The sequence below is a fragment of the Ylistrum balloti genome, unplaced genomic scaffold, assembly GCF_031769215.1.
Source record: "Ylistrum balloti isolate Yb309-2 unplaced genomic scaffold, AGI_CSIRO_Ybal_v1 Utg369772, whole genome shotgun sequence".
NCBI lineage: Eukaryota > Metazoa > Mollusca > Bivalvia > Pectinida > Pectinidae > Ylistrum > Ylistrum balloti.
Genome location: NW_026781965.1, coordinates 3616935 through 3639195, shown reverse-complemented (window position 1 = coordinate 3639195; position 22261 = coordinate 3616935). Strand labels below are relative to the sequence as shown.

At 38.1% G+C, this 22261-nt stretch overlaps 2 protein-coding genes across 2 annotated transcripts in view; one reads left to right on the top strand and one right to left on the bottom strand.

The window, feature by feature from the left end:
• Nucleotides 1–1802: 1802 nt before the first annotated feature.
• On the top strand, nt 1803–3383 carry LOC132543923 (suppressor of cytokine signaling 2-like). Its single transcript, XM_060207477.1, has one exon. The coding sequence runs from the start codon at nt 1861–1863 to the stop codon at nt 2602–2604; it is 744 nt and encodes a 247-aa protein (XP_060063460.1). The 5' UTR covers nt 1803–1860; the 3' UTR covers nt 2605–3383.
• Nucleotides 3384–7711: 4328 nt separating this feature from the next.
• LOC132543887 (protein CLEC16A-like) overlaps nt 7712–22261 on the bottom strand; it is a 67989-nt gene continuing 53439 nt past the window's right edge. The window contains exons 22-23 of the mRNA XM_060207425.1: nt 15957–16233; nt 7712–12509 (exon numbers count right to left, since the gene is read on the bottom strand). Of these exons, the coding sequence (XP_060063408.1) occupies nt 11401–12509; nt 15957–16233 (1386 nt within the window). The 3' untranslated portion in view covers nt 7712–11400. The remainder of the gene's footprint in view (nt 12510–15956; nt 16234–22261) is intronic.

Here is a 22261-nt window from a genome sequence, read left to right as displayed (position 1 = left end):
GAAACAGTGGTGTAATGAACTGGGTGTCTGATGTTTATTTCAAAGTCCAAAAAATATTTCATTAATTTACAAAATTTAAGTAGAGGGTGGGGGTGGGGATGGGTAAATGGAAAGGGTGGGGGTAAAAAGTACAATTTATCATATTTGTCAGTTTATTTTACAGAATCTCCCGACGGTCCAGAAAGGAAGATATGACGCCATATTGAATAAATACCAGCTCGAACTTGTTGGAACAACACGTGGACAACAACACGGTTAGGTCCGAATATATCCACTTCCCTTTACCATCCTATCTTATCTTACTCTCTATCTATACTAAACAACAACTATTATGCTTCACATTTAAAATATTTTGACTTCTCCACTTCCGAATTTCTATAAAAAAAAAATAGGTCTTTGTTTTGTTGTTGTCCGAGTCATCCTGGAATTTCAAAAATATGATTCTAATACCAAAACAACAGTATGTAGTGAGCATCTTTTTCAATATGTACCTGAATATTCTAAATCTCAGGCAGATATGCCGAGTTTATCGACAGATGATATTCTTGTTTTAGTTAATAATGTGGTTGAAACCCGATAATTATTCAGTTAAAATTTCCGTTCGGGCAAATAAATTGATAACATGTATTCACTAAAAATTGAATATCGTTAATTAATTCATTTTTTGTTGAGTGTCGAGTTTTACCACTGTTGCTATACAAGCTGCTAAAAACGTTTGATTTGTACATGGCTTACTAATAAGTTTTAAAGGTAAAATTAGGATGTATTTCTCAAAAGTTTTGAAATTGAATCTAGCATTAAATCGCATGTATATATCTCTATATATAGAATCTAAGTAAATAAACTACTTACTCAAAAATGAAATAAACTTCCATATAGGATCGCGACACACGAGTAAATCTGTCTGACATTGTCTTCTTCACTTCAATAATCTGCTATGATAGTGTGCTCTACGCAAATGCTGTTCCAGGAAAATTATCGCCAAACCTCAAAACATCATCGATACATCCGCTTCATATTTCAGGTATTTTAACTGACAGTTAAACTTTCTAAGAATTATTTAAAACATTCGATACTTCTCGCCATCAATAGCGGACTGGCTGTTCCAAAGGGTGAATGCGTTTCTGGTAATTCTATTTTGGATAACTGTTTCAATGCAAACACTCGTGAATACATCACGATATTGGTATCATTACTATATTTATAGAAATAGAAACCTTTAAAATTAAATTAATATGTGCCTCTCATTAGCAATGTTATTATTGTTATTAAAATTATAATTGTTATATATCTATGTACATATATATATGTATATATAACATGTGTTCTTAAGTCTAAAATAATTTCTGTTTAACATCAACATTTCTAGAAGCACGCAGAGACTGTAATATGCTAATAATTAGTTACCGTATTTCTAAAACGGAAAGCGAAACTGGTTTGTCATGTTTAAGTATTCATGATAATCAAAAATGAATTTTTCAAAAGCAGAAAATCTAATTCCAATATTAAAACACGGGAAACGAAAGTGGTCGTTATTTGTGTTACATGATGTGAAACCTTAAGAAACTAAATTTCTTGTTTCCGCTGAAGTAAAGAAGAGTAGCGTGTCGTGTGAAGCTAATAATAGATTGTCGGGGAATCACCTACTGTATTCTCGGTATCTGCTGATATCACTTGTGTAAGGTATTTCCGAGAATGTAGGTCACCAGTATAAAGCAGTGTGGTACACGAAATCCGTTAACATTCTTTCATGGAATAGGACGTGTCAGGAGTATATAGGCGTGTGTGTAAGCTGCTATCGAGAGAAAGAAGATTTAAGAAGGTGGTCAGGGAAAGGTAAACAACTTAAAAGACTTATTCATGAGTCCGATGGGCTTTCAGCTCGACAGTGATCACAGTGTAAAAGTAGTTATGGCCGGTGACTCAGTCCCCCCTCCATCGCATCGTCCATGGTTGTTAGACAAAGCGAAGGACTCTTCGAAACAATGTGAAGATACAACGGCCAATGTTCGTCCGGAGAGGGTTGTATACTATTGTGAACAGGATTTCCGTGTCCAGACTGAAAACATGAACAATATATGTGGGTGTGGCTGGTACTATTCCAACACCACTAGTGAGATGGCCAAAGATATGTTACGAAGAAGCGATGTGGGGACATTTCTGCTGCGCGATAGTGTAGACCCGAGATTTCTCTATTCTCTTAGTATTCAAACTCCCAAAGGGGCTACCAGTATTCGCATAACTTACACCAAAGGAAAATTTCAGTTAGACTGTCTAGAAAAATTAAAAAAGTTGTTGCCAAAATTTGACTCCACGGTGGCCCTTGTTGATTATTACGTAAGGACGAGTAAGGGTGACACAAAGCGTAAAAATGTCAATAGGTTTTTGGAAAGTTCTGGAAAGAAAGATATGCCAGTGTTGCTAACTAAACCTCGCATAAACAGTGTATCTTCACTACAACACCTCTGTCGACAAATAATCAACCGAAATATACCAAGCAGTGTCGAACAGGACTACTCCTCGCATAACGGCCAGATAGACAAACTGGTCATGCTACCAAAAGATTTACGTAAATATTTAAAGAGTTATCCATATCTGAACTGACAGCCCTAGTGGAAGGACACGGAACAGTGATCATATTACCATAGGCAGATAATGTACCTACCATGAAGTGGTTATCATGACTACGAATGGGATAATGAAAAGTTCCCATGGTTACATGATGGATAGACCGTGGTTCGTCTGGTTCTGATAGGAAATGGTTGCAGTGACGTAATTATGAGGCAGAATATGGTTCGAAGTCGTCCGCATGGTTACAGAAAGAACCTATGCATTTTACCGTGTGAAAAATATGGATATTGAAATGAATTGACAAAATTGGAGGCGTTGATTGACATGAAGTGATGCGGATTGCTACCGAGACAAAATTTTAATTTAATAATTTACTATTTATTGTGTTTCTACCTCAGGACTCCCTGGACAATCGGTGTTCCTTCGTGTGTTACTTAATGTGGCACCAACACCCCGTGTACTGCCATTTCATAACCTTTGTGAGTGTGTTGATCTCGCTCCTAGTCAGTTAGTTTTTATTTTGAAGAGATATGTAACTTTGAACACGGTAACAAGAGATTCTTGCAAACTGTGACATTAGTGTGTTGTAATATCAAATACATGAAAATATTGGCAGATTTTGTCAAAACTACCATGGATTCGCCTAAGTGTTCAGTGATGTATAGTGAATGATCTTGGATGGAGTCGCCATCTTTTGACGGTAGATTTGAATTTAGTATGGTGCTAATAGTTAATCAAATTGCCAAATCGTCCCTCACGACACTTACTGGAGTTACATGTATTTTATTAAGTCACTGAAGTGCATTTGAGTATACGACATGTATTTTATTAAGTCACTGAAGTGCATTTGAGTATACATTAGTACTTTATCTTGTTCAGATATTGTTTAATAAAATTTGAAAGGACAATCACATCTTCCTTGTGTATTGGTCTGTACTAGTAGTTTTCGTGAAAATTACCGAGTAGTTCCCATCAGAACAGTTTTATGAGAAAGCTGATTTAACATCTGTTGCTGTTACACGTATATGCCGCTGGACAAAATATTACACTTGTAAATCGTACTTGAATATTTTGTCGAGTTTCAACAAAATTTCTAGACACACTTTTGTTCTAAAAATAAATTTGTCTAAAAGAAGTATACGGATTACTGAGAGCAGACATGAAGGTTCCACTTTAAAAAAAATCACTGATAAATGGCCAATCTGTATTCTTTCTTTCATTTTTTTTTAGACCGAGAGATTTTATTCAGTTTTATTCTGTATTGATCACGGTTATTTAAATTTGACCAATCAGAGAACAGGACATTAACTTCCTAGCGGTATCACAAAACCAATTCGTGGAAACCTAAACCACATTACGTATCATTTCGGATAGTATATTTGTACTTATTAATAACGTCAAGCTTTAGTAATACGGTGTGAGCACCCTGTGATGACGTGTTGCCCACTTTGCTTGATTGACCGCGATAACACAACGATACGATAACGTAGATTAGTCTGATTCAGGTAGACTTGATGTATTTATACTGAAAGTTGAAATAACTTCCTTATTTGGTATAACCTGATATTTCTGATTTCGGGTGATGCGGGAGCCGATATCTTTAAAAAAAACAAATGGGATAGGATATTAAGGATTGACTGAACAAGAAAGCACATGACACATACACAGTGTAAAGATTAGGTACATATGAATCACTACAACTGTATGTGTATATATATACACAACTGTTCATACCCGCAAAGGAAATCCTGAAAGGGTTGCCATTATACAATTATTCTCGGAGGTTCGGGGTCAATAGGCTTAACGGAACATTATAAAGACAGGAAAATATAGGTAACACTAAACATCAGGCGATAGAAATAACACTGTTCACGTACCATTAATCAATGAACAATTATTATATGAAATATTTCCTTTTAACATTTATTAATGAGCTATTCAGCCAATAAAACTTACAAAAGTTAGGACCATTTTTAAATGTTATTTCCGTACACCTTATACATTCCCTTTACTTACACTGCCACTACCATCGATACATCGAAAATGTTACATTGTATTTAAAGTTAGGGTTACAAATAATGATACTGATCAACTGAAAAAAATACTAATTGTTTGAACCACAGCAGTTGATTATAAAGGATGAAAGATAAGAAAACAACAACAAAAACCCACCATGAAAATAAACATCTGTCGTCTTCGTCCTTAAAAAAAACTAGATGAGGTTATTAATTCACTGTTGGTCTTTGCTATAGCTCGAAGGGCTAATTAACTTAATATAAAAATAATCACTGCCTAAAATCGACCGTAACAGTCGGCAGACGGGTGAGCGTGCAACCCGCGCGATTTTGAAGTCCTGTTCATGTTGTCCCAATTAAGTTTTGCTTAAATTTTGTGAAGACATATTCAACCAAACATATTTTATAATCATAATAGAGTATCAAAAGGTTTGGTCAGTAAATTTTACCAACTTACAAGTGACCTCTCCATATATATATATATATATATATATATATATATATATATATATATATATATTATTTACAATCTTCATGTTGTCCTTATTTAGTTAGATATTGGCATCACCTTTACAGAGTATGTCAACATTTACATCCCCGTCTTACCATGCTAATTCTCCACATTGACACTCAGCAGACTTGCTGCACACTGACACTCAGCAGACTTGCTGCACACCGACACTCAGCAGACTTTCTCAGAGATTTGCTATAAAAAAATCATAATTAAGAATGATCGCTCGATTTCTAAGACGAAAATGAATGCTATTTAGTTTTCTAGCTCAACAGTTTGTTAATTGTTTGCTTAGATTACCATTAGTGGAAATTATTTTTTTTGAAGATTAGCCTTAAAAGAATTTATAGAAGGAAAGTATCTAATGTTGTTAACTAAATAATTCCAAAGTTTTGCTGTAGAAGGAATGGATTTTGCGACAATTGAAGACAAAAGTGTTGTTATCTCGGTAAGTGTGCGTTTCGTAAATTGTTTGGAGCTAGATTTCCAATGTCCACTGGCAATAAATCTCAGAAAAAAATTAGTTGCAAAATTGTTTACTATACTATAAAAAAAGAAATTTTCCGGGCTTCTCGTCTTTTAGTAAGTGGTAGCCAACCGGTTTCACGATACAAAAATGATGTTTTTGTGCACGTGGGCAGCCCCGTGACTATTCTGGTTGCTCCTAGTTGCACTTTTTCTAGTAATACAATATGAATTGCATCGCAGATGTCTCCTACTCTGCCGACAGCTCTGATGTCTTCCGTTGTATTTTTGATTGTATGCACACGTTTTACTGGGCCAAAGATGAATGTAATACGATAGTACGGTACAGAATATAAAAAGTGTGGATAGATTTCATTTATATATGTCTTCGTACCAAACTGTCGCCTATATACAGTCAACAGTGTACAGATCGAAATACCTAGTATTATATATAGAATCAGTCATACCAGTAACAAAGCTTACAATATTGACATCGTTCCAACTCTTCCACGAGTGTCACGCATGGCTTATATTTAAAGGCCAAATTATTGGTCAGTTGGCCACACAACCAGGAACAAATACTGTCAGAATTACCGTTCAGTTTTAATCGGTTGCATCCGAACGGAAACTAATATCAAAGAACCATGTCAGTGACCTTCTAAACTCGAGTATATATATTGACATTCATGGACAAACAAAAAAGACCCGTTATAACGAGATTAATATGTCTTTAACAGCAAGAGTAATGCTGATAATGTACATTATATTACACTCCAACAATTTAACCTTTTTTTTGGCTCTGTCGTGGCTCGATCCCTGTTACGGCGCTAATGGATTCGACTACTGTTGCGGGGGTTCGATTCCTGTCATGATGCTTGAAATGAATATGTCTTTGTTTAACGGGCACACAAGAATGTACACTCTAAATTCACCGTCAAGACTTTCTGTCATCTTTGACGTACCCGCAGCAAAAATTAAAAAAAAAAACAAACCACAAAACAAATTCTTGGACAAGCAAATATCGGAAAGTAGATACTCATTTTCTTAATGAACATCAACATTTATACTTTAAAATGTAGTTCTTCACACGGTATAAGAAAATAGGAGCTGACAATGTTTCATAGACAGACGATCAACATCGTACCTCGGCATATTTACATACAAAACCAAGAACCCTTATGCAGTTTCCCTGACGCGTTTATAAGGACACGGAACGTGTTTTGTTAGATAGAGGACTAACTTACGCCATGTTTTCAATCCTCACTTATAAATATATGAATATATAAATATATATGAAATCCTTTATAAGCGGGCGGGCAAAAATCTGGCGACGCCGGCGAAGCCGTAAGTCGCGAAGCTTTGGCGAGGGGTCTGGGGGCCCTTCCCAAGAAAATTTTGAAAATTTTGGCTCCATTTCCTGCAACACCCCCTCCCGCCATAAAAAATTCAACGGATTTACACGTTTCACAAAAGTCACCTATGGGACAATTGGAAGGGGGAGGGGGCAGTTGCCCCCCTTGCCTACGCCATAGAGTAAGACGCATGTAACAGCTTACTCTTCTGAAATACCTTAAATTAATGGAGCAAACCCGATGCTTATTTGACATACAACTAACTGCCCAAGAATAAACAGTTTAAGGTTAGAATCATAATTGTCTACATGACCAGAGTCCCGGAGCCCTTAATGGTTTTTTACGTTGATTGTCATATGTATCTCTGCTTCCAGGCAGACAACTTACGTCTGAATATTTATACACTTACAATTAAGCAGGTTCCTGGGTTGGTGAACTCCTTTCATAACACTTATACTAATCCTGTAGTTCATGACCCAGTAACAGAGTGCTGCTAGGTCATTGGAGATCACTCACCAGTTTTGCAGCTTCTACAGAGAGGACTCAGCTGGAAGATTTTCAGGTAACTTTCATGTTCATCTCAAACACTATGCCCCTCCTTTACAGATCATTGAATATGAAACTATTAATCAAAAATCAAGACTTCTTGGACATTGAAAAAAAAAAACAAAAAAAAACCAACAACAAAAAACAAAATGTTGGTGTCACTCCTCATTGGAAAGATTGATAGTGACATCACAGTGTTACCTTGGTGTCACTATTTAAATTTTTATTGAAAAATAATGTGAAGATCCATACACTCAATATCTTTATTAACATATTGCACATATGGGTCAACTATCACAATACTGCTTCACATGCAACAAACATGATTATTCCCTGACCAGAATTAACAGACTGGCTCTGTTTTACAGGGATAAAACATCAAACGGTCATTTTACTTTTTTTATGAATAATAAAAACAGTTCAACTGTCAAGTCCAAAACACCAAAACATATTAGTCATCAATATTTTACATTAAAATAATATATCCAATCAAATTCCAAAACTTATTTTATGGACATATAAAACATCTGACTAAAAGCATCTATGACCTGTGATCTCTCTAGACAATATCATTCCGACCTATTTGTGCATGATCAAATTATAACAGCTGATTCCTATTTGTGACTTTCAGCAACAAAATTGAAAAAAAAAAAAAAAATCAAAAGAATACTGCATATCACCTGCTGACCTATGAAATATTTGTGATTAACAATATCCTTGTAAGCTGTTACACACTGAAAACTAGAACTTATTCCTAGCAAGAATCTTTCACAAACAGACTATGTTTAAACACATAGTGCCAAAAAAACCAGTTGTGCCCTTTCTTCACACAGATTTGATATAATGACAAGATACCATGTTGAGTACACACATCAAGGTTGGAGTACCCAGGGTGTATCATATTGGGTATGCCAAGTCAATGTGTGGAGTATATCCATCAACGTGAGGAGAACCACAAGGAATATACCAAGTTCATCATCACACTAGGGGAATGTAAATATTTCAATGTCAACAATGGTTCATTAAATAAATCCATTAACACATGAATGAATTTGACTAACTGTTCCTCAAATATCAGAAGTGAGCTGCTGTTTGGGGGTTACCTTAGAGAATAAACTCACAACACATATCAGTCATATTTATCACATGGATGAAACCTAAAGCAGGTATAGGAGTAAAGAAACCTACAGTAGGTATAGGAGTAATGAAACCTACAGTAGGTATAGGAGTAAAGAAACCTACAGTGGGTATAGGAGTAATGAAACCTACAGTAGGTATAGGAGTAAAGAAACATTCAGTAGGTATAGGAGTAAAGAAACCTACAGTAGGTATAGGAGTAATGAAACCTACAGTAGGTATAGGAGTAATGAAACCTACAGTAGGTATAGGAGTAAAGAAACATTCAGTAGGTATAGGAGAAAAGAAACCTACAGTAGGTATAGGAGTAATGAAACCTACAGTAGGTATAGGAGTAAAGAAACATTCAGTAGGTATAGGAGTAAAGAAACCTACAGTAGGTATAGGAGTAAAGAAACCTACAGTAGGTATAGGAGTAAAGAAACCTACAGTAGGTATAGGAGTAATGAAACCTACAGTAGGTATAGTAGTAAAGAAACATTCAGTAGGTATAGGAGTAATGAAACCTACAGTAGGTATAGGAGTAAAGAAACCTACAGTAGGTATAGGAGTAATGAAACCTTCAGTAGGTATAGGAGTAATGAAACCTACAGTAGGTATAGGAGTAATGAAACCTACAGTAGGTATATAGGAGTAAAGAAACCTTCAGTAGGTATAGGAGTAAAGAAACCTACAGTAGGTATAGGAGTAATGAAACCTACAGTAGGTATAGGAGTAATGAAACCTACAGTAGGTATAGGAGTAAAGAAACATTCAGTAGGTATAGGAGTAAAGAAACCTACAGTAGGTATAGGAGTAATGAAACCTACAGTAGGTATAGGAGTAAAGAAACATTCAGTAGGTATAGGAGTAAAGAAACCTACAGTAGGTATAGGAGTAAAGAAACCTACAGTAGGTATAGGAGTAAAGAAACCTACAGTAAGTATAGGAGTAATGAAACCTACAGTAGGTATAGTAGTAAAGAAACATTCAGTAGGTATAGGAGTAATGAAACCTACAGTAGGTATAGGAGTAAAGAAACCTACAGTAGGTATAGGAGTAATGAAACCTACAGTAGGTATAGGAGTAATGAAACCTACAGTAGGTATATAGGAGTAAAGAAACCTTCAGTAGGTATAGGAGTAATGAAACCTACAGTAGGTATAGGAGTTAAGAAACCTACAGTAGGTATAGGAGTAAAGAAACCTACAGTAGGTATAGTAGTAAAGAAACCTACAGTAGGTATAGGAGTAAAGAAACCTTCAGTAGGTATAGGAGTAAAGAAACATTCAGTAGGTATACGAGTAATGAAACCTACAGTAGGTATAGGAGTAATGAAACCTACAGTAGGTATAGGAGTTAAGAAACCTACAGTAGGTATAGGAGTAATGAAACCTACAGTAGGTGTAGGAGTAATGAAACCTACAGTAGGTATAGGAGTAATGAAACCTACAGTAGGTATAGGAGTAAAGAAACCTTCAGTAGGTATAGAAGTAATGAAACCTACAGTAAGTATAGGAGTAAAGAAACCTACAGTAGGTATAGTAGTAAAGAAACCTACAGTAGGTATACGAGTAATGAAACCTACAGTAGGTATAGTAGTAAAGAAACCTACAGTAGGAATACACTAGAACTGAATATAAATCACTTATATAAGGTAAAGAATTCTGGGAATATATATATATATATAGATACACTGTAGTGACGTCAATAAATTCTACGTACAATTGAAATATTATACATTTTTTACTTAAAAATACCTTACTTTTTATGCTACTTTACATCAAATAAACCTGACTGACTCCTCCCCTACTTTACATCAAATAAACCTGACTGACCCCTCCCCTCCCTGAATGACCTCTCCAGTTATACATTATAAACCTGACTGACCCCCTCAAATTATATACTGTACACCTAACTGACCTCCCTTCAGTTATACATTACAAACCTGACTGCCCTCCTCCTGTTAAATATTATAAACCTGACTGACACCCTCCTGTTGTACATTACAAACCTGACTGACACCATACTGTTGTGCATTACAAACCTGACTGCCCTCCTCCTGTTGTACATTACATACCTGACTGACACCCTCCTTTTGTGCATTACAAACCTGACTGACCCCCTCTAGTTATATATCATAAACCTGACTGACCTCTCCAGTTACATATTATAAACCTGACTGACACCCTCCTGTTGTACATTACAAACCTGACTGACACCCTCCTGTTACTCATTATAAACCTGACTGACCCCCTCTAGTTATATATTATAAACCTGACTGACCCCCTCTAGTTATATATTATAAACCTGACTGACCCCCTCTAGTTATATATTATAAACCTGACTGACCTCTCCAGTTACACATTATAAACCTGACTGACCCACTCAGGTTATACATTGTAAACCTAACTTACCCCCTCCAGTTAAACAAAATAAATCTGACTGACCTCTACCATTACCCAAAATGAAATCAACTACAAAAAGCCCAACAGACAAAATAAAGACCTGTTTTATACCCTGTAATATATCATTGCAAACTACTCTCAGTTGGGTCAGATCACCTAACAAAGTTATCTTCACCTAGGATGTAACTATTCTTAATAATACCTGTCACAACATTACAACTGTCCATATATAAAGGAACACCAGATCCCAAGAGCTCATCTCCAGTTCACATCCTCGTGGCAAGTGACCAAATTCAAATCACATCCTCCACTCCTTTTCATTGAGTCAAGAGTTTAAAGTTCTGCCTTTCATGTAGGGATTGCAAAATTTTGTTTCACATAATTATAGACTCAAGCCTGTGACTCTTTCTTCAGCATTACACTCCGCTTGTTTCTGTGCTTTGTGAGCTAGAAGAAGATGGGGATGTCTTTTGTTGTCCACCACCACCATCATCATTTGAGAACTTGTAATGCTCTTGCACTATCTGAGCCAATTTTGTGAGCTGGTCAGATGTGGATTTATTCTGGTTATCAGATCTAGCCATACTGGTCTGTTCCACGCTGGCCTTGCTCACCTCTGCTTCAGCTCCCTTTGGTATATTGTAGGCAAATTGTGGTTTTCCTACCTGTTTGTCTTCTTTGCTCTTATCCTGCGATACTAAATCAATCTTACTGGTTGAACTACTGGTGCTGGAGGTATCACTCACACTTCGGATACGATCCATCTCTACTGGAGCTATCAACTTTAACGAGTCATCACTACTTAAAGGCAAGCATGCAGCATTTTCTCCCTGGGGAAGGAGTGACAGGGCTGGTTCCTCAGCTGGTCGCAGAGTCTTGGGAGACTGGTGGGCTATTTCCTTACCTTTCACTTTTTGCCGGGATGTTTCTTCATCAGATGAAGTTGATGAAGCACGAGATCTTGACTGACCTGATGACACATGAACTGGTGGACTGCTTTTGCTGTGTGGTCGTCTGACTGGTGTGGAGCTACGGTCACGTTTTTCAACCTCAATGGCCAGGGAGGTAGATCGTCCTCGACTTGGCTTGATTCCCTCTGGTCTCTTTGGACTGTGTGAGTGACTTCTGCTGTGAGAATTAGAGGCAAGGGTAATAATTTTGGAATCTGACATTTTACGTGCTGAATGCCTCTTCTTCTTCCTTGACAAGTCCTCAAGAGGTATGTCTTGTGATTCAACCGGGGAGGGGGAATGTCTACTTGGTGAGGCCCCACCTGTCTGCTGATTGAAGGAATGGTAGGCAAAGCTTGTGGCTTCCTCAGCAACTTCAATGTCCTCCTTACCAGAGGGAGCAGGCTTCTTGGAGCTAATCTTTGTGTCAGCAGCCTCACTGGGAACACTGGGCAGTACTCTATGTCCAGACTTATTAACTGCCTGGTTACTTAAAGATTGTGATCCAGTCGAGCTTTCAGATGGTGTTGGACTGGATGAATGACCAGAGGTTACTCGCACTGCATGACCTCTACCTAAAACGGAAAGGTGAAATTCAATATAATTGAAACAATAGATGGCTGAAAAAAAAAAAACATCAAACCATTACCAAATCAACAAGACTGCCTTTATACAATGTAAGATTTCATGTCCTTCTAATATTTGCATACTGTTAATAACTTTTTACAGGGACTTTACGTTGCGAACTCACCTCTGCAGACATATTCATGAATACGTAATTTCATGAATGCTGATCTAGAAATGACTTTGAATTCTGAATGACAAGCTATAAGACACATGAACATTAAACTTTGAACTAGATATTTTGCATGTTATAAACTCTGTGATTGTAAATATTTCAGCACCTCTCCAACACGGATATAGCATTGGATATTTCCATCTATTGTGGCACACTTGCTCGACCTCCAACCTCTGACCTATAGCTGTACATTTGAATTGTTCTCCAGTTGTTTGACTTTAACAGTGATATATGTCTAGCACATTTGGTCGTGATGACATAAGGCATAAATATATTCATGGAAGTAAAAGCAAGAACAACAAGGATGTCATCAAGAGATTGGTACAAATAATCATGAGAAAATGGAATTTGTGATTTGCTCTCGTTACGTATTCATGTAAAAAATAAATGCCATGTGAAATTAAGTATAAATACTATGCATACTTGCACAAATTGATATGAATTTGATATGCTTCAACCTTATACACAGGACTTTGTCCTTAACTGCATATGCTTTAAAATGGGAAAATGGAGTGTATGACCTTACCTGAACACATTTTAGACTTGGACACTGGAGTGTCTTTAGCCTTACCTGGATAGGCTTTAGACTTTGATAATGATGAATGTAACCTTACCTGGATATGCTTCTCACTTGGACAATGGAGATTGTAACCTTACCTGGATAAGCTTTAGAATTGGACAATGGAGAATGTAACCTTACCTGGATAGGCTTAAGACATGGACAATGGAGAATGTAACCTTACCGAGATATGCTTTAGACTTGGACACCAAAGTGTATGCTCATAATCTGAATATCCTTGAACACTACAAAGTGTAATATTACCTTATATGCTATAAACATGGACATCAGAGTATATGACATTATCTGGATATGCTTTAGACTGTGACATTAAAATATCTGCCTTTAATTGGATATGCTTTAGACTTGGACCAGGAGTGTGTCTAGCCTTACCTGGATATGCTTTAGACTTGGACACTGGAGTGTCTTTAGCCTTACCTGGATATGCTTTAGACTTGGACACTGGAGTGTCTTTAGCCTTACCTGGATATGCTTTAGACTTGGACACTGGAGTGTCTTTAGCCTTACCTGGATATGCTTTAGACTTGGACACTGGGGTGTCTCTAGCCTCACCTGGATATGCTTTAGACTTGGACACTGGAGTGTCTCTAGCCTCACCTGGATATGCTTTAGACTTGGACACTGGAGTGTCTCTAGCCTTACCTGGATATGCTTTAGACTTGGACACTGGAGTGTCTCTAGCCTTACCTGGATATGCTTTAGACTTGGACACTGGAGTGTGTCTAGCCTTACCTGGATATGCTTTAGACTTGGACACTGGAGTGTGTCTAGCCCTACCTGGATATGCTTTAGACTTGGACACTGGTGTGTGTCTAGCCTTACCTGGATATGCTTTAGACTTGGACACTGGAGTGTCTCTAGCCTTACCTGGATATGCTTTAGACTTGGACACTGGAGTGTCTCTAGCCTTACCTGGATATGCTTTAGACTTGGACACTGGAGTGTCTCTAGCCTTACCTGGATATGCTTTAGACTTGGACACTGGAGTGTGTCTAGCCTTACCTGGATATGCTTTAGACTTGGACACTGGAGTGTCTCTAGCCTTACCTGGATATGCTTTAGACTTGGACACTGGAGTGTCTCTAGCCTTACCTGGATATGCTTTAGACTTGGACACTGGAGTGTCTCTAGCCTTACCTGGATATGCTTTAAACTTGGAAACTGGAGTGTGTCTAGCCTTACCTGGATATGCTTTAGACTTGGACACTGGAGTGTGTCTAGCCTTACCTGGATATGCTTTAGACTTGGACACTGGAGTGTCTTTAGCCTTACCTGGATATGCTTTAGACTTGGACACTGGGGTGTCTCTAGCCTTACCTGGATATGCTTTAGACTTGGACACTGGAGTGTGTCTAGCCTTACCTGGATATGCTTTAGACTTGGACACTGGTGTGTGTGTCTAGCCTTACCTGGATATGCTTTAGACTTGGACACTGGAGTGTCTTTAGCCTTACCTGGATAGGCTTTAGACTTTGATAATGATGAATGTAACCTTACCTGGATATGCTTCTCACTTGGACAATGGAGATTGTAACCTTACCTGGATAAGCTTTAGAATTGGACAATGGAGAATGTAACCTTACCTGGATAGGCTTAAGACATGGACAATGGAGAATGTAACCTTACCGAGATATGCTTTAGACTTGGACACCAAAGTGTATGCTCATAATCTGAATATCCTTGAACACTACAAAGTGTAATATTAACTTATATGCTATAAACATGGACATCAGAGTATATGACATCTGGATATGCTTTAGACTGTGACATTAAAGTATCTGCCTTTAATTGGATATGCTTTAGACTTGGACCAGGAGTGTGTCTAGCCTTACCTGGATATGCTTTAGACTTGGACACTGGAGTGTCTTTAGCCTTACCTGGATATGCTTTAGACTTGGACACTGGAGTGTCTTTAGCCTTACCTGGATATGCTTTAGACTTGGACACTGGAGTGTCTTTAGCCTTACCTGGATATGCTTTAGACTTGGACACTGGGGTGTCTCTAGCCTTACCTGGATATGCTTTAGACTTGGACACTGGAGTGTCTCTAGCCTCACCTGGATATGCTTTAGACTTGGACACTGGAGTGTCTCTAGCCTTACCTGGATATGCTTTAGACTTGGACACTGGAGTGTCTTTAGCCTTACCTGGATATGCTTTAGACTTGGACACTGGAGTGTCTCTAGCCTTACCTGGATATGCTTTAGACTTGGACACTGGAGTGTGTCTAGCCTTACCTGGATATGCTTTAGACTTGGACACTGGTGTGTGTGTCTAGCCTTACCTGGATATGCTTTAGACTTGGACACTGGAGTGTCTTAACCTTACCTGGATATGCTTTAGACTTGGACACTGGGGTGTCTCTAGCCTTACCTGGATATGCTTTAGACTTGGACACTGGGGTGTCTCTAGCCTTACCTGGATATGCTTTAGACTTGGACACTGGAGTGTGTCTAGCCTTACCTGGATATGCTTTAGACTTGGACACTGGAGTGTCTTTAGCCTTACCTGGATATGCTTTAGACTTGGACACTGGGATGTCTTTAGCCTTACCTGGATATGCTTTAGACTTGGACACTGGAGTGTCTTTAGCCTTACCTGGATATGCTTTAGACTTGGACACTGGAGTGTGTCTAGCCTTACCTGGATATGCTTTAGACTTGGACACTGGTGTGTGTGACCGGGAGCTGCTGTCAGAGGGGATGTCTAATAGCCTCTCTATCATGTGCATCTTTAGTTGGCGGGCCTTCAGTCGCCCCTTGGACAGTCGTTGTTTCGCAGCCATACAGCGTATATGGTCATCAAAGAGGAAACGTGCAGACAAGAGGGACATTGGACGTGTGTGCTGGGAGGTAGCTGGCTTGTGGATGTTGATGTGTAGAGAGCGGCTATCATCTTTATCTCCCATCACTTCCACATCCTGTGTAAAAGAAAGTAACATATCCAATAACATTTGATGAAATAATGAAATACTACAGTTGCAGTGTATATAGTATTTAGGAAGTGCCATGCTGGGTCAGCTTCCTCTAGGGCCTGGTCAGCTGGGAGACACCCCATGGAGACCTAGCTGGCCTTGTCTTGACATACCAGTGGGTAGTTGTTTTTGTTTTATAGTCTAAATGTTTTGTATCTTGACACTGTTTTTATATTTAAAAAACTCACCTGTAAGCTGAAAGATATACACAGTTATTTGTAATGTAAAACAGTCTAAACTTAAATTAGTTAAAGTTACATATAAATATGTGTCTTAAGTATAGATTTAATGACTTTATTACAAACTAGAGAATGTATTCTGTTGTATTAATTTCATAGGTTACTTGAAGCTGTAACACTGTACCATGTAATAATGTTTAAAGTTCAGTAAGAAACACATCCTGCTGTTAGTTGAGGATGCTACATACTTACAGGGTAGAGCAGCAAGTACAGGTAGGATGTATATATATATGTTGTTGTGCTGTACCAAGGGGAATTCAGCTCTAGGCAACCCATAAGAGTGATGCTGATGAATGAATAAATATATCAAGGAGAAGCTTGACTGGTTTGATCACTCTAACACTACCATCTATGTAGGATTACTAATTGATCCAACATGTAAATCCCCCTGATGTCAAATAGTATTATCGCAGGATTACTACTTCACAAAGAAGTCCATCAATTTGAAAGATTTCAACACATTTAATACCTGTGACCTTGAATGGCAGCCAATGTCATTTACATGAACAGCTTTGACCGTCTTTCACCAAAGATAGGGACCAGGACAGAATCAAGGCATAATCACCTTCTACATGGAACACCATCCAACCAGATTACTATAAGCATGAATCAATGAATCCATAGGTCGCAAACTCAGGTGTCAGACAAAGATCATTTAACTAAAGTTTATTACAAACAGAGATCACTTAAGATCCATGTAATTTCACACAGAGATCAGTTGACAGCCATATGTTGATAAATAGTAAATATAGACTTTATACTTTACAATAAAAAGTCTAACAGAAGGATCGCTTAGCATGTATCACTACATAATGGGAACATAAAAGCAGGGACCATTAAAGGCATGTCACAGCAGAAAAGTGTCAGAATAGACAGGGGTCACTACAGACAGATAGGACAGCAGAAAGGTGTCAGTATAGACAGAGATCACTACAGACAGATAGGACAGCAGAAAGGTGTCAGTATAGACAGAGATCACTACAGACAGATAGGACAGCAGAAAGGTGTCAGTATAGACAGGGGTCACTACAAACAGATAGGACAGCAGAAAGGTGTCAGTATAGACAGGGGTCACTACAGACAGATAGGACAGCAGAAAGGTGTCAGTATAGACAGGGATCACTACAAACAGATAGGACAGCAGAAAGGTGTCAGTATAGACAGGGGTCACTACAGACAGATACAAGAGCAGAAAGGTGTCAGTATAGACAGGGGTCACTACAGACAGATAGGACAGCAGAAAGGTGTCAGTATAGACAGGGATCACTACAAACAGATAGGACAGCAGAAAGGTGTCAGTATAGACAGGGGTCACTACAGACAGATACAAGAGCAGAAAGGTGTCAGAATAGACACAGGTCACTACAGACAGATACAACAGCAGAAAGGTATCAGTATAGACAGGGGTCACTACAGACAGATAGGACAGCAGAAAGGTGTCAGTATAGACAGGGATCACTGCAGACAGATAGGACAGCAGAAAGGTGTCAGTATAAACAGGGATCACTACAAACAGATACAACAGCAGAAAGGTGTCAGTATAGACAGGGATCACTACAGACAGATAGGACAGCAGAAAGGTGTCAGTATAAACAGGGATCACTACAAACAGATACAACAGCAGAAAGGTGTCAGTATAGACAGGGGTCACTACAGACAGATAGGACAGCAGAAAGGTGTCAGTATAAACAGGGATCACTACAAACAGATACAACAGCAGAAAGGTGTCAGTATAGACAGGGATCACTACAGACAGATAGGACAGCAGAAAGGTGTCAGTATAGACAGAGATCACTACAGAAAGCTACAACAGCAAAAAGGTGTCAGTATAGACAGGGGTCACTACAGACAGATAGGACAGCAGAAAGGTGTCAGAATAGACAGGGGTCACTACAGACAGATACAACAGCAGAAAGGTGTAAGTATAGACAGAGATCACTGCAGACAGATAGGACAGCAGAAAGGTGTCAGTATAGACAGGGATCACTACAGACAGATAGGACAGCAGAAAGGTGTCAGTATAGACAGGGGTCACTACAGACAGATACAACAGTAGAAAGGAGTCAGAATAGACAGGGATCACTAGAGACAGATAGGACAGCAGAAAGGTGTCAGTATAGACAGGGATCACTACAGACAGATAGGACAGCAGAAAGGTGTCAGTATAGACAGGGGTCACTACAGACAGATACAACAGTAGAAAGGAGTCAGAATAGACAGGGATCACTAGAGACAGATAGGACAGCAGAAAGGTGTCAGTATAGACAGGGATCACTACAGACAGATACAACAGCAGAAAGGACTCAAAATAGACAGGGATCACTAGAGACAGATAGGACAGCAGAAAGGTGTCAGTATAGACAGGGGTCACTACAGACAGATAGGACAGTAGAAAGGAGTCAGAATAGACAGGGATCACTAGAGACAGATAGGACAGCAGAAAGGTGTCAGTATAGACAGGGATCACTAGAGACAGATATTACATGAGAATTAGAAAATACAAACAAAATTCATATAACTGTTTAATATCAATAGCTGAGAATAGACTATGATTTAGTAAGTTGGCTGCAGGAACTTGCTAGGGTATGTAAATGTAAGACGGTTCTTAGAAATCTGTTCAGTTCCTAGAACGTCTTGTTCTAATGACACACTGACCCTACAGGGTCATGTTATGCGATCTTGTCACTATTATGTCTTTGCTCCACAAATAATGTAGTTGAGGTTTGTACATTAAATACATATCATTCAAATGAATATGCTTTATTAAATATACATTGTTGTATCATACATGTAACTAAATGTTAAGGTTTTTTAACTTTAATTTTGTAATATTTACTTTTCAGACAGGCCTACATTATAAACGTTGGTAGGTAAACAATGCAGCTGACAGAATGTTAGAAAGTTAGCAAGCTGGTTATATAGAGCACGAGTTGGAGGTTGTAAAATAAAGATCTAAGATAATTTCCATATGTATTTATTTTTGTGATACTTGACAGTCCATTTGATACTAAAAAAGTCATTTTTGATGAATTATGTCCATAAACAATTTGAGCGACTTCAAGCTCTACTTCTTAATATAGTTTACATTCACACTGATTGTATATAAACCTGATGTATTTAGGCTAGTTTAGGCCTATAAAAGTGGATACAAAAGTCATTAGCTTGCCTAGCTTAGATCTATACAAGTTTAGATAGAGCTAATGAGTTAGTGTAGCTTTGGTCTGTAGAAATTTAGATAGAAATCATGAGTTTGACTCTGATTTTAAATATGTATACTGATATACATGTACATATACAAAGTGCAAGTTTTCTTTCATTCTATTTTATGGTTACTGTTTTATGGGTTTTTAAAGTTATGCTTCATTCATGTTGCTGCGGCCTTCACCTTTTCATAACCCACATCAGTGCTACCAATGTTATATCAATGTGGGATGTTCATGAGTATGTATTTATATGGAGTTTTATTTTTAAATATTGTTGATGGGATTTGTAGCTATTAAAGATGTAAATGTGAGCAAAATATTTGTACATCTTTAGGTATCACCCAGTAAGTTATGTGTATGAGAGTGGGTGTGTATCCTCGTGTGTGCTGCATTTTCATGTGTACGAGAGTGGGTGTGTATCCTCACGTGTGGTGCATTTTTATGTGTACCAGAGTGGGTGTGTATCCTCATGTGTGCTGCATTTTTATGTGTACCAGAGTGGGTGTGTTTCCTCGTGTGTGCTGCATTTTTATGTGTACGAAAGTGGGTGTGTTTCCTCGCGTGTGCTGCATTTTTATGTGTACCAGAGTGGGTGTGTATCCTCGCGTGTGCTGCATTTTTATGTGTACCAGAGTGGGTGTGTATCCTCGCGTGTGCTGCATTTTTAAGTGTACCAGAGTGGGTGTGTTTCCTCGCGTGTGCTGCATTTTTATGTGTACGAAAGTGGGTGTGTTTCCTCGCGTGTGCTGCATTTTTATGTGTACCAGAGTGGGTGTGTATCCTCATGTGTGCTGCATTTTTATGTGTACCAGAGTGGGTGTGTTTCCTCGTGTGTGCTGCATTTTTATGTGTACGAAAGTGGGTGTGTTTCCTCGCGTGTGCTGCATTTTTATGTGTACCAGAGTGGGTGTGTATCCTTATGTGTGCTGCATTTTTATGTGTACCAGAGTGGGTGTGTATCCTCACGTGTGCTGCATTTTTATGTGTACCAGACTCAATACCTCTACATTGACATGTATAGACCTAGGCTAGAATAACTCAATACCTCTACATTGACATGTATAGACCTAGGCTAGACTAACTCAATACCTCTACATTGACATGTATAGACCTAGGCTAGACTAACTAAATACCTCTACATTGACATGTATAGACCTAGGCTAGACTAACTCAATACCTCTACATTGACATGTATAGACCTAGGCTAGAATAACTCAATACCTCTACATTGACATGTATAGACCTAGGCTAGACTAACTAAATACCTCTACATTGACATGTATAGACCTAGGCTAGACTAACTCAATACCTCTACATTGACATGTATAGACCTAGGCTAGACTAACTAAATACCTCTACATTGACATGTATAGACCTAGGCTAGACTAACTCAATACCTCTACATTGACATGTATAGACCTAGGCTAGACTAACTAAATACCTCTACATTGACATGTATAGACCTAGGCTAGACTAACTCAATACCTCTACATTGACATGTATAGACCTAGGCTACTACCTCTAACATACCTCTACATTGACATGTATAGACCTAGGCTAGACTAACTCAATACCTCTACATTGACATGTATAGACCTAGGCTAGACTTAAATACCTCTACATTGACATGTATAGACCTAGGCTAGACTAACTCAATACCTCTACATTGACATGTATAGACCTAGGCTAGAATAACTCAATACCTCTACATTGACATGTATAGACCTAGGCTAGACTAACTAAATACCTCTACATTGACATGTATAGACCTAGGCTAGACTAACTAAATACCTCTACATTGACATGTATAGACCTAGGCTAGACTAACTAAATACCTCTACATTGACATGTATAGACCTAGGCTAGACTAACTAAATACCTCTACAATAACATGTATAGACCTAGGCTAGACTAACTCAATAACTCTACATTAACATGTATAAACCTAGGCTAGACTAACATGTTAATTTAGAGGTACTGAGTTAGTCTAGCCTAGGTCTATACATGTTAATGTAGAGATATGTGTATGTGCATCTCTATAAAGAATCAGTAGTTTATGTACTACAAAATAAAAGTATCAATGTTCCAATAAGGCTGTGTTAGAGATTGTTTTTATGTCACGGTAAGGCTGTATTACATTGTATCCTTTCAACTCTCCTTTAACTTGCTATCTCTAATTTACTAGATTTTTTAATTTCTAATTAACTAGATTTTTTAATGAATACCTATTAGATATGACTCCATGTATAATCTCTGACTTGGTCAAGTCAATAAGATAACAATGCAGCAAATACTGAGCTTGACCAGGGAAAGACTGACCTTGACCAGGGAAAGATAAGATTTCATTTGTTTACTGGTAAATCTATATAGGGCACGATAATCCCTTGTCAACTTGTATAAGTGTATTTGGTTAACTTGGTCAAATATCGATCGACTTTCAGAGTAACATGACATTGTATCATGGTTTACTTATCAAGTTGTTGAAATACACCAACCTGTACTTTGGAGTTCACTGACACCAACCTGTGTTAC

Excerpts from the sequence above, each read along its gene's own strand:
- LOC132543923 (XM_060207477.1), top strand. The coding sequence starts at position 1,861 with ATGAGTCCGATGGGCTTTCAGCTCGACAGTGATCACAGTGTAAAAGTA.